This window comes from Gopherus evgoodei, chromosome 15 (assembly GCF_007399415.2).
Source record: "Gopherus evgoodei ecotype Sinaloan lineage chromosome 15, rGopEvg1_v1.p, whole genome shotgun sequence".
Classification (NCBI taxonomy): Eukaryota; Metazoa; Chordata; order Testudines; family Testudinidae; genus Gopherus; species Gopherus evgoodei.
In genome coordinates this window covers 7,973,329-7,987,105 of record NC_044336.1, presented here as the reverse complement: position 1 = coordinate 7,987,105, position 13,777 = coordinate 7,973,329, and the positions used below count along the sequence as shown (strand labels likewise).

General features: G+C 47.2%; 1 protein-coding gene across 1 annotated transcript in view; it reads right to left on the bottom strand.

Moving 5' to 3' along the window:
* Window positions 1–4,111: 4,111 nt before the first annotated feature.
* The window catches only part of PMP22 (peripheral myelin protein 22), a 31,147-nt gene continuing 21,481 nt past the window's right edge, over window positions 4,112–13,777 (bottom strand). Inside the window, 2 exon segments of the mRNA XM_030534413.1 lie at window positions 4,112–5,702; window positions 12,055–12,195. Of these exon segments, the coding sequence (XP_030390273.1) occupies window positions 5,536–5,702; window positions 12,055–12,195 (308 nt within the window). The 3' untranslated portion in view covers window positions 4,112–5,535.

Below are 13,777 nucleotides of genomic sequence, written 5' to 3'. Positions count from 1 at the left end.
CATGGAGTCCCGCGCTGTGCCACAATGGTGATGGTATATTAAGGATACAGACAGGGAGACACATGTAAGAATGGCCATACTGGGTCAGACCAAAGGTCCATCTAGCCCACTGTCAGTGGTCAATGTATTAATACAACTGGTGGAAATCCTTCATGCAGAACATTTTCCCGCCAAAACAATATGGTTTTCTCAAAACCTGTTTTCACTGGAAAATGTCAATTGTAACAAAAATTGTGCAGTTTTCTGTGGGAAACGTTGAAGGGGAAATCCTTGTTCTGAATCAACCTTTCAAAAGGCAGTAAGAATGTTCCTTTAGTGTCGACAACATGTTATTTTGTTTCAGTTTAACCCCAGCCCCCGCTGAAATAAAAAGATATTTTATGTCAAAAGGTTGAATGGAAGCGACAAAATGTGTTTCGACTTAAACTATCATCTCATTTAGGTACTTTTGTAAACTGAAACAAAATGCCAGTTTAAGTTAAAGCAAAATGAATGTTTTTGTTTCCTTCAAAAGGTCAATCCAAACCCAAATATTTTTTCCCAACATTACCAACAGGGGATAAAATATCAGTTTTCTGACCAGTTCTAGATGAGGCAGAAGACTTTCAATAGAGTGAAAGGATTGTCCTAACCTAGGCCTTGAATCTCTGCCCTGCCACAGATTTCCTATGTGACCTTGGACCTCAGACCCAATCCCTCAAAGGTATTACATGCAACCCCCAACTGAGACCACTACGAATCTGGGTCAAGCCTAGGCGCTCAGGCTGTTGGACCACAGAGGGCACGTGAGCAGGGCCGGCTCTAGCAATTTCGCCGCCCCAAGCACGGCGGCACGCCACGGGGGGCGCTCTGCCACTCGCCGGTCCCGTGGTTCTGGTGGACCTCCCGCAGGCGTGCCTGTGGATGCTCCACCAGAGCCGTGGGACCAGTGGACCATCCGCAGGCACGCCTGTTTTCAAGCCACACTAACGGTTGCGGTCCTGGGCACTACATACGTTTGTGTGGCAGATAAGCTTGTTGGGCCCATCTCTCTAGTTGTGCAACTGTTATAAGCTCTTTAGGGAAAGAGCCATCTTTTGGTTCTGAGTTTGGACAATACCTAGCACAACAGGGTCTTGATCCATGACTGGGCTCCTAAATGTTACTGTAATACACCTAAGAAATAGCAATAATAAGGTACAACCAGGCCCTCACCTATGGCTGGGATCCCTAGGACCTACTGTAATACATCTAATAATGTACAGTGCCTAGCGCAGTTGTGGCCTGGACCATGGCTGGTACTTATAGGCACTACCATAAAACACCTAATAAATAGCAATATATAGCACCTGGTCCATGACTGGGACTCCTTGACTACTGTAATACTATTACTACTAATGATAATGATAATAAATGGTGACCAGTCCCCATGCAGTCCTCATGCAAGCATGACCTTACAATGCTCCCTCTCGTACCACTTCAGCTGTGAGGACTAACATGGTGGCCAGGTAGTGGGGACTGGTTCCACACTCTCCACCCATTGGCTCTGATAGGAGGTAGGCTTTAAGTGCTGTTCCACTCCCAGTCAGTACCAGACCCAGCCCAGGGAAGGTAATGATCCAACCAGAGGACCAAATTCGGTGATTAATCCTGGTCACATGTCACCTGAGGCATGATGTGCATATGCTAAGAAGCAGCAGCAGGCACCTGCACCTAGGTTCCTGGACCGTCAAGACTAATTCAGTCTTTACTCATTCAGAATTCCCATGGACTTCAATGAGCCAGGGCTAAGTAAAGTCTGAATAGGGTTGCCAATTTGGGTTGGACACATTCCTGGAGGCTTCATCACAACATAATCTTTTAAATTAATCTTCAATTCCTGGAGACTCCAGGACAATCCTGGAGGGCTGGCAACCCTAGTAGGGACTGAGTACATGCAAAGTAAAAGCCTCAGGATTTGGCCCAGTATTTATAACTAGCCTCAGGACTTGTGTGTCATTATATCTCTGCCCATCCCCTTGCTAGATGAGCTCAGATTCTCAGCAGCCAAAAGCACCAAATGAATGGAAGTGTGAATGTTTCACCACTAGCCCCTAAGACAGTACATTCTGTTCACAACCTGCTAATCCCCTAAGTCACCTTCCTAACTGCATCCTCAGGGCTTGGCACTTTGGCTCATGTTACCAGCATATTAGCAGAAATGCTTGTCCATGGAGGAACTGCTGAGGCCCATCAAAGGTTGCTAGTGATGTCACATTTATTTGTATAGCCTCACCCATCATTTTGGAAAAGGAAGTGAATGAGGCTGGGAGACTTAACCATGGCAGACTGAGGCTTTGCCATGTGATGGAAACAAAGACAGGCCCAACATAAACCAGCAATGCAGGTGCAAAGGGGTGTCACCCATAATTTCAGGATACAGGCTTGCTGGTGCATGTGCCTCTTTTCCCTAAGACAGATCTGATATTCCTCACACAGCTGAAGTTAGGCTCCATGCACAGCTACACTTCAAGAAAGCAAAATCCTTCCCAGATCTCCCACAACACACCCTTACAAAATGCAGCATGCTCCTTTGCATCCAGCCCAGTCAGCAGCCCTCACCTTTCACCATTTCCTTTGGTGGGGTTTACTACCCCAATGGGCATTAGCAGAAGACAGTCCCCATGCTCAGGAGACCATACAAGCACGACCTTACAATGCTCCCTCTCGTACCACTTCAGCTGTGAGGACTAACATGGTGGCCAGGTAGTGGGGACTGGTTCCACACTCTCCACCCATTGGCTCTGATAGGAGGTAGGCTTTAAGTGCTGTTCCACTCCCAGTCAGTACCAGACCCAGCCCAGGGAAGGTAATGATCCAACCAGAGGACCAAATTCGGTGATTAATCCTGGTCACATGTCACCTGAGGCATGATGTGCATATGCTAAGAAGCAGCAGCAGGCACCTGCACCTACGTTCCTGGACCGTGGGTTCTTCTTGAATCTGTCTAGCGTAGGAGGAACACCTAGTAGTTAAGGCACTGGACTGGGACTCAGGAGACCTGGGCTCAATGCTGAATTTGGCTGCAGACTGCCTGCGTGACCAAGTCACTTCACCTCTTCTGTGCTTCAGTTTCCATCTGAAAAACAGGGTGTGATGGAGTGTCCAGCCCCCACACTAAGGTTAAAGAAGTAGTGAAGCAGTACTGGGCCAAGGCCATGTCCCTCAGCAGCTGGCTGTGGAGGGCCAGGGAGCTCTGGCAGTGGAACTGGACACACGGGGATAGGATTGAGGTAGAGAACAGCAAGATGGCAGAGAGGCTGCAGCCACAGAGGCAGAATGAGCCATGGGGCAAGGATCAAGACTATAAGGCCTGGACAAGAGGCTGGGCCTGACCAGGAGGAAAAACTGGACTCAGAGAGCTAGAAAGCACCACCCTCAGGTTTAGAAATGGCTGAGACTGAAAGCAGAGGAGCGGGGCTATGCCCAAACTGAAGGGAAAACAGGGAAGGTGGAAGCAGCCCAGGGAAGGCTGATCTCAAGTAGCAGCCAGAAGGGACTAAACCCCTGTTGCCTCTCCTCACCTTGGACCAGGCCCAGACCTGGTAGAGAACGTGGGTCTGGGTACCCCATCCTTCCTTCTTCCCCCAGCCTACTGAGAGACCTGGAGGGCTTAGGCAGTAAATCATAGAATATCAGGGCTGGAAGGGACCTCAGGAGGTCATCTAGTCCAACCCCCTGCTCAAAGCAGGACCAATTCCCAACTAAATCATCCCAGCCAGGGCTTTGTCAAGCCTGACCTTAAAAACCTCTAAGGAAGGAGATTCTACCACCTCCCTAGGTAACCAATTCCAGTGCTTCACCAGTGAGGGGAAAAGAGACTAACTTCACCATTGGGCCCTTAAGGCAACCCAGAAAAGCCCATCCCAAGACCTGGAGACTGTTTGGCTGCAGCCTGACCACTATGCATGCTGGCCCCTGAGCAATGCCCACTTTACAGGGATGATACTTCCCTACATGGCAGGGTGGTGCGAGGCTCCAACCCAGTAACAATTGTGAGGTACTCAGATGATACGGCAGTGGCACGTAAGTGGATCAATTTTGTGAATTCACAATCTAGCCCTGAATGAATAAATAAATAAAGCTGAACCAGTTGAGTTATTCTGACTTTTATTTCATTGCTGCTTAGTCCACACAGTCGGTATAAAATCAGAAAAGCAAAGCAAAAAAACAACAAACAATAAAAACAACAGAATGTCTGGAGTCTTAGCATCAGAAGGCACCGTATATGAATCTACAGTAAAATGCCCATACAATTCATTGCCAGACACACCTCTGAAGCACAGAAAGAGGATTACAGAAGCCAGATTCTGGAGGATGAAGACCTATCGGTTCCATCCAGAGATTTGTTTCTGCTACTCCTGACCATGAGGGGAAAAAAAATCGTTATAAATGCTTTATTAACAATACTAAGAGCAACTTGTCTAAGTACAAAAGCAGTTATAGACCACTTATATTACATAGAATTATTTATCATTTCTATCTTCTTTATCTCATAAAACTGTTAACTGAATTTCCAGTGAGTAAGGTTAAATGGCTAGTGATATAGGAATGGCAAATAGATAGCACCATTTCACATATTTGGTATTTTATTTCATAGATATATATTGTTTGATTCTTTCCCCATCTTTATCTACATGGCAAGGAAAAAATACATTTCAAGGTCATAGGCTACAGTTCTTGGGTGGTTTGGGTGTGTGGGGATGGGTACATGAGAGTTTGTTATACACAAGCCTAACACAGTAAAGTATCGGTGTTCTAAGGGGAAACTTCCAAAAGGTACACTAGTTACAGTAACATTTCAATGGAACTGGTAGGTAACATTTTTAAATGTGCCTGTGTGAGTTAGAAACCCAAGTTCAGAACTGGGTGTGGCTGGAAAGCTAATGGGACTTGGGCTCCTACATCACCGAGGTGGTTTGAAAATTTGGTTTCTGAGGCATGGTATTGATACACACGCTTCAGGTGATAGGATCATGGCACTTGTGGGAGGGGACGGCTCCTCAGTCGGTGTAAATGGACATCGCTCCATTCAAGCCACTGGAGCGGCACTGATTTACGCCATCTGGGGATCTGGTCGGAGCTGGGATTTCTTTGGTGGGCTGCTTTGGGGTGGAAGCTTTCAAAGAGGATTCCATTCGCATTCAGGGTAAAACAAAGACAAGGACAAAAAATACTGCGCTCTTATTACACTGTTAGGAGTAATAGTTCTTTAGGCACTTTCTTTAGGCTTTAACACATAGCGGATGGTCACCAAAAGCAAACAATACTATGTACATATATGTAAAAAGTGTTATAAATAGGTTTTTTAAAACCATAGATACTATATACATCTTCAATTAACACAGTAACCCTTGGTGTGTTTCCTTTTGGATTTTTTGTTGGGTTTTTATTTTGAAGGGGTGGGGGTTTGGTTAACACCCCTCCTCCTGTTTTGTCGTCTTTTCTTCCCCTGCCTCAATCCCCTCAATGGACTTCATGAGTGCCCTTGTCTTGGCCCCCCCGCCTCATGCTTCATTATTCGCGCTTCCTCAAGATGACGTAGATCACCCCGCTGATGATGGCCAGTGGGAAGGCCACCCAAGCCAGGATGTAGGCAAAGCCGAAGGCGGTATCACTTGTAGCAGGCTGCCAGTCCGTGTGTCTCACAGTGAAGATGGCTGCACCACTCATCACGCACAGGCCTAGGGAGAAGAAGTAAATATAGAACAAGCTGCACTGTGGACGCTCTGTGTAATGCAAGAGCTGTCCGTGCTTTCCTGGCCAGTGATGCTGGCAGGGATAATGCTGAACAGCACTGATTAAAAACCCACCCATCCAGCCTATAACCATGTGCAACAAACAAAGAAGCCTGATCAAAAATCTGGGTGTATGGGGATGCACCTGAAAAAAAAAAACTGCTGTGGTTTAAGAATGTAGGAGTTGATCAGAACTCGGAGGATTTGTATATTTGGGATTTTTGGACCGACACACAATCAAGCTCGGCAATCACACTCGTGAGATCTACTCATGGAATCTGATCTATTAAGAGGTAATATTGTTTGTGTAACCCCTACTCTTGGGGGGTGAACATTCACTCACAGGGATAGTCCCACTGAAGTTAATAGGACTAAGTGCTTACCAGGGCGAGTAAGGGTGGCATAATCTAGCTAATGACCCCACCACAGCGTAGACAGCTACTGTGTATGCTCCTTCATAGACAACTCTGCCAATGCTCCTCAATCCTGGTCTGCACCACTTGCCTATTTTACAATTCCTGAGCCTCTCTAGAGGAGAGATCACCCATCATGCCCAGTTTTGTGATCTCCTCCAGCCAGCTCCTGTGTCACATGATCCAAGCCATGATTCAAAACCAGGGTCTGCAGAGTACACGAACCAACGTCCCAACTACAGCACCAGGCCAGTAGGAAACATTTTGTGTCTTGCAGAGTTAAAGCTCATGGCAGGGTTAGATATCTCAAATGATTTCAACGGGCCTCAGATTTGGTACATGGGGTATTTGATGTTTAGGTCTTTTCTCTGAGCAATATGGCAGGAGCGCAGATTCACTTCCAAATTCCTGTGCATTGCGTTAGGCGGGAGAAGCACAGAATTTCCCAAGGTCACGCCACACCTGCTGGTGCAGTGATGCAGAGAGCCGTTCTGCATGTGAAATCTAATCATTCTTTAAAATGGGCCCATATCCAAGCTTATCTGGGAGACGTGTGCTCTGGGTCCCCCTCCTAGTCTCCTCCCCATGCTCTGTGATCAGCTCACAGCTGGGGGCAGGAGAGAGGAACACAGTGTCAAAGGGAAGAGTTTCTATCTGTCATGGGATGAGTACGCAGTCTCTATTCCCCAGCTTCCCCAAGCCCAGGGCTGCCAAGGACCAAGCCTGGGAGTCCTGTGTTTACAGTGGGCCAGGCGTGACCCCTCTGAATCACAGCATCGACTGACACTCCAGCAGCATCGCAAAAAATATCCATGGCCAGGGCTGCAAAGTGAGCACACAAAGCCACCACTATCCCCCACCAAAAACAAGAGCTTTTAGTTGATCCCCGCAATTCCATTATCCATTCATGGTGCTATCGAAGCCAACTCTGTTCCAAATCTCTCCACTGGGCATCAGGACCTCCTACAGCTAACCACAGTGCTATTTGAGCTGTTATTTCACTTCACACTGCCCCTTTGTTCACAGAAAGTGCAGAAGTGGGAATATGTTTAATTAATAAGCTGCTGAATGCGGTTTCCATTTTCCAGGCACAGAAAAGAACTCCTACTGCACTGGCCCATGCAGAGAAAGCAAAATGATTGTCTCTTGACTCTGGTGGGATAGAAAACCAGCAAGCAACCATTCCAGAGTCACCTACAGATGGCTAAAAATATTGCAGTCAATTGTCCATTGAAAGAATCTGGTAGAAGAGATAACAATAACTGTTTCTCTTGGAGATACAGAATTAGTGATTCAGACCCTGGCAATATACTCCCCTGAGTAAGTTTCAGGGTAAGGCATCAAGAGAACTGGGGTCTCTTTCCCGTTCCAATGCGTACCTTGTGCAACTCCTTTGGGGTTTGATTTTCAGCCACCTGATGGTGCCGTTCAGTGCACAAAGGCACATGCATTTGTGTGAATATTCATCTTCCAAGGGGCATTGTGAAGTCTTAATTCCCTGATGTCTGAAAAGCACTTTGAGATCCTTAGACAGAAGGGCACATAGAAGTACTGTAAGGTTATCCTAACCATACCATGCTCTTGATACCTTATCTTCTGTAGCTCATGGCAGCCTGATGTGGCAACTACCAGGCTAGAACAGCCATGAACTAGGAAGAACTTTAAGTCTAGCCTCTCATTTGAAGGAGACCAAGGTTGCTGGGATTTGGAATGGCACAGCATGGGAAAAACGTGTATGCTTGGCTCTAGCCAACATTCTCTTTTGGGAGCTTCAACACTAACATTCCCCTTGTATGGTCAGAGGAACTGTCCTTCAGGAACTCAAGCTAAATGTTCTTCTGTCTGCTCTCATTGGTTTTTGAGTAGCGAGATAACCCTGGTACTCTGTCTGCCATCCCCTTGTTGCACACAAGTTGTTCCAGTACCCAAAGCTGCGTGCAAGCTATTGCTGGGTGCAATGGCTGCTGTGTTTGCCTGCGTAGCCACCTTTTCATCTCCGCGCTTTGCAAAATGCCTTGAGATGCATGGAATGCAAAAGTCAGTCAGTAAAACCCATTTGTGGCCTAGGCTCTGTTAGATACAAATTAACCAAGTGTACTGACTGCAGTCCTGGGCACTAAGGAAGAAAAAATCTAGAGAAGAACAAAAATGATAAAGGGACTGGAAGCATTGACTTGCAAGGGTTCTTTCAGTCTGCCGACAGCCTGATTCTTCTCACGCTTACACTGTGTGTGGAATCCATCTACAAATATTTCCAGTGTGTAGACATTCATGATAGACAGGGAGAAGTTTTTAAGGGTGGCAGAAGGGGTCTGAATTAGGAGTAACAGGGCTGAACTCACATCAAGGAATCTTTAGGCAGAGTGTCAGGAAAAGCTTCCTAACAGTGAGATCTAGATGGTGGAATAATCTCCTAAAGGGAGGCTCACTGCCTGGGTCCTAGGGAACATATTTTAGGTGTACCCAGCACCAGCCCAGGAGAAGAGACTAGATATGAACTCCTAAGTCTTGTCTATCCCCAATGCCTACAATTCCATGCTTCTCACAAGGCAGAGATACATGGAGGGACTATGGGTGGGTCACCTCACCAGAAAGCAGCAGCAATGGTGGGAGATGAGCATCTCCTCCCAGCTGAAAGGCCTTGCATGGATTGGAACCAGCGCAGCCACTGGGAAACATCAGAACTGCACTTGACAGCCCATCGGCTTCAGCCTCAGCACGGCTGGTGAGTCAGGCTCCACAAACAGAGGAGTTTACACTGTGGATCTTGGCCTTGCCAGAATGGGTCACCCAGTCAGCAGGTTGCCCTGGAAGCAGGATCCTCTGAACAGAGTGTGCCAGGGCTGAATGACGTGTCTGGGAAGAGACCGTCTCCTCACCTCCCACAAAAGCATTTTGCAGCAGCTCCACTCAGCCGTCATGGAATTTCCATCGCTCAAACTAGCCTTGCCTGAGACCTCTAGTAGGAAAGACACAGGCCTGTTCCTAAAGGGATCCTGAATCGAGGCTCCTCAGGAGCCAAGCGAGGCCTTTCCAAGGCTAGAGAGAGGGCAAGGACTAATATCCACAAAGACTGGATGCTACAGGAATTTGCTCTTTTGGCTTTAAACCCCAGCCCACCATAAGAAAATCTGAGAGGAGACCAAGGTGAGACCAGCCTGCTCCTCTGACCATGGCTGCTCAGCTCTGGACCAGACCGCTCTGAAGGAGCTGAGGACATGGATTCCAGCTGCTGTTTACTAATAGCTATCCTGAAATTCAGGATAATGAGGCCTAACAACTGTCCTGAGCTTCTCCATACAGAAGCAGGGGCACTCAAGCAAGCTCTATTATTTTATCCATTTCTTTTCAGCCCGTTGCTTTGACAGAGGCAGAGACGCTGACAGAGTTGATTTAGGAGCTGCTGCCAGCATTTAGCTCCAGGCTACCCTACGGGAAAGGTATGAGGGCAGTGATACCTGTAGTGCTGGGGAAGGACGTCCTGTATTTATCCACAGAACAGGTAGGTGCAGGCAAAAGCAGTGCAAGTACCCCCACCCCACTGCCTTCCCACGAGCTCCCTCAATCCTGGCTTGAGCAAGAGGGGAGTTCAGTGCTGTGGCCCATTCACTCCCTGACTTCTTCTGGGACCTCAACAAGGGGCTCATTTGGCTGGATGTGGACTTGTGTCCACAAGGCAGTGGGCTTGGCCAGTTAACTGACACACACCCAACCATCCCTTGAAGTCAAAGCTCCCATTCTCTTCAAAGGGCATCAGACCAGGCCCTTCGCCTCCTCCCTAGCTGCTGGTATGTTTGCATGCTGTGAAGAAGGGACTGGAAAGGTTTTTGATCCAGGCTGAGGCCAGGCCTGTGACTCAGAGAGAACATGGATAATTTGGATTACAGGCTCCAGGGTTAGGGTCTGACCCTTGCCCACACTTACCGCTGCACGCATGGCTTACTGACCTGATCAGCCCTCTTACAGGAAAGGGGGCTATCACAACAGGAAGCCCTCTGGCTGGGGTGGGCGTGTGTGTGTGTAGGTGAGCTGTGCAGTCTGGCTGGACCCCAGGATCTGGTTCTAAGCTCCAGTGGAAAAATACTCTTTCTTCTGCATCTTGAACAATGCTGAGCACATCATCTGCTCACCACCATCATTAACAGGCCATATCCCTATGCGTGTTCCTGAAATTATCAAGCCCTCAAATTTCAGTGTTACCCTTTTTCACCCGGGTGCAGAATTTGAAAGACAGATATCAGCAAGAGAACCACATTCAGAAAAACCCTGTCTGGAGAAATTACAAGCAGGAGAAAACTTCTTGGAGGAAACAGCACAGGGCATATCACTCAATAAGGAGAGGGAAGCCCACTGCGGTCAGAACTATTAGATCAATTCTCAGTTGGAGAACTTCATTATTAATGCAGAGTGCGTGGTTAACAATCAGTATCCATTTTCTTTACTTGAATCCAGAGCTGCTAGGAGTTATTATATACGGCCTCTTCCAGAGATCATTGCCCAATATAAGCTCACCTACTGCTTGATGGCTTTCTGCACAGAATGTGTAATAGGTTTCATACCACGCTTGCTACGTAGCTTTGCTCTAAACTTTTCCAAGTCCCTTCTTCGCAGCCTGCCCACTTGCCAGCCACTAAGGAGAGAATTCTAAAACTGGTTGGGAGCCTTTCCATTAACCTCAGTGAGCTCTGGATCACCTCCCAAGGTGCTTTTGGATCAGTTTATCAAAGCTCTGGCCAGCCAGGTGGCTTCTGCCCCTGAGTCTCATCCTCAGATTGTTCTCCTTTGGGAATATAAATTTCACAAGCGCCTATTTGCACAATTTGGTTCTTTTTGATTTAACTCTTAGAAATCATCTGCATAATTCTATACTAGGAAACCTAACAGACCCAACTGTGTTTATGGCATCCATGTCTGAACAAGAGCTGCAACTAACTACATTTAAAAGGAACTGGTTTTCAAAGCTGAACTACATTTAAGAGACTTAGATGATGCAGCTGGATATGAAAAGTGGCTGGCTAATTTTGTGAGCTGTAGTGGACCTGGCTGAGATGGAAAGCACTGTGTCCCCTTACAGCATGCCTATAAAGAACGTCTTTTTGGGAAGTCACATGTCTCACGCCATCAGTTCAGGAAGCCTGACTCCGTTCAGTATGAAATCTAGGAGAGGTGAGATCCCTGGGGCAGTCTAACTCTCTGCAGGCTGTCAGCATCCAGTCTCTCGGTTAACAAAAGGAAAATGTAGCTACTGGGCCAAACTCATCCCTGCTGTAACAGCACAGAAGTCTATGGAGTTGCCCCAGTGTCTCAGCTGACCCCAAAAGGTGAAGAAGTGGGCATTAATTGTGTACCCAGCCCAAGAGGCACAGGGGCTGATTTTCAGAGGTGCTGAGCATGTGTAATTCCCAGCTAATTAATTGGGAATTAGCATATACAAGGGCTGGTGCGCCAGGGGTAGAACCAGGAACTTCTAGGGCTAAAAGAAGCAGCTGCTGCAGCTTGAGCTACAGCCTCCTAGCAGGGTCTATACCAGACTTCTAACCTCCGTGGATCTGGCACAGAGTGGGGACCGCGTAATACACATACCAGTGGACTACAGACCTATGGTCTGAAGGCAGAATCGGGCCCTCACATTCATGCTCTGTTCTCCTCAGTCATGTAGTGTAGGTGCCAACTCAGAGGCCTTCGCATTGCAGCTTCTAGAAGAGCCAATTCCCACTGCCCCAGTCCTAACCCTTTGTCAACTAAAATTAAGTAAAAGTTAAACAGAGCCCTCTTTGTTATTCAAGAGCTTGCTTCTCCTCTGTCATTAGCTTTCATGCCTCCACCCAAGAGCGTTTTCCCTTTACATCCTCTGAGCCATCACCCATTTATCACTCCCCACTTACCAGCAAGGATCTGGAAGAATCCAGTAATGTAAAACCGTCCCCCCTTGGTGAGCGTAAACAGCTGGCAAAAGAACCAGAACAAGGACAGCACGCTGAAGATAATGGAGAGGATCATCATAGCTTGGACAGACTGCAGCCACTCTGGGGAAAAAAAGAGAAACACACAGTCAGGGCAACATCAGTTACAGCTGAGATTTCTGTGCATGAGCCGCTGCTGCTCCTACTAGAAAGCCCAATTCTGACACCATTAAAGTCAACGGACATCCTCCCATGGACTTCAGTGCGTTCTGGATCCGGCTCATAGGCTCTTGCTGCACACATGTAACCGCTTGCGGATCCATGGAAATGAGACTACTTGCCTCCATTCATGCATGCAAGGAACAATCCTGCAAGGCCACAGAGAAGGGCTGGACTAGCGAGGTCTTTTTCCATCATTTGCCATTCACGGGAGAACATACATCCTTCCCTTATCAGATCCCAGGTCATCACAAGCAACCCCTGCAGAAGCCAACCCCAGTTACTCAAGGAAGAATGGCTCTGGGATTTCTAAGGGCTAGCCAGCTTGGACAAATCATGCTGTGGTCCCAGTGTAGTCACACAAAGCACAGTATGATCTCAATACTCCTCCTGGGTACCTACCCAAGGGCTGGCATGGGGGTACAATATGGTCCCAGGGCTAGCCCAGGGTACAGTCCTACCCTAGTGCTGACATGTGAGGCAGCCAGGAGATCACTCTTTAGCAATTACTCTTGTCTATATTTGCGCAGCATTAAGAATGGGATTTTCAAAGCTCCCTAAAATGTTTTGGATACCCAATTCCTAATTCCTGAAAGCGAACGGGAATTGGGCATCACAGTCCATTAGGCAGCCCTGAAAGTCCCACTTTCAGTGGATTATTTTCTCAGTTGCAACCTGTTTGGAGCATCATTTCATGCTGCTTGGAGCATCTTGTGCTACACGGTCAGAAACAACCAGTGGTCCTTCCTATTTCAGGATAAAACAACACTAGGATTCTGGAACATGCCACCAAATCAATGGGCAAGGCTGTTCATTTATAACTTGAGGAACATTCATGTTAGTGGGCCCACAGGGATTCAGAGTCTGATCCAAAGCCCACAAGAGTCAACTGAAATATTCTCACTGACTTCAGTAAGCTTTGGATCAGGCCCTGAAGAGAAACATGAAAGCCATGCTTAAACAAGGCAGACAGTGGACTGGCTAGCTCCTAGGTGATATAGACAGACAGCTGATCTAAAGGCTCCCTCTTACACCTTTATGGAACTAAGCTCTTAGGAAAGACACTTTATTGTAGCTAAGTTTGGTGACTAGTAAAGAGGAGATTAGTCAGACCAGCCCCTCCATGAGTCACTGCCCAGCTATTTCCATTGTTCATGGGTGTGTAACTCCCCTTGGAAAACAAAACAAATGCTACTACAATGACCCAAAATACTGCAACTTTACTACAGTAATGACCATTACAATGTCACTGTAATACTCTAGTAGTGGCTTTTTAAATAAAACTTGACATCAAACCAACCAATATTATCCTGAGATCTCAAAGCATTTCAAATCAATCAGTTATTATCCTCATTTTACTGAGGGGGAAATTGAAGCACAGAGCAGGGACATGACTTGCCCAAAGCCATGTACAAAAAATAAGGGCAGACCCAGGAACATAAGCCACGGAGCCAGCTCCTCAGCTCCTGTGAACAGATGTAGCACC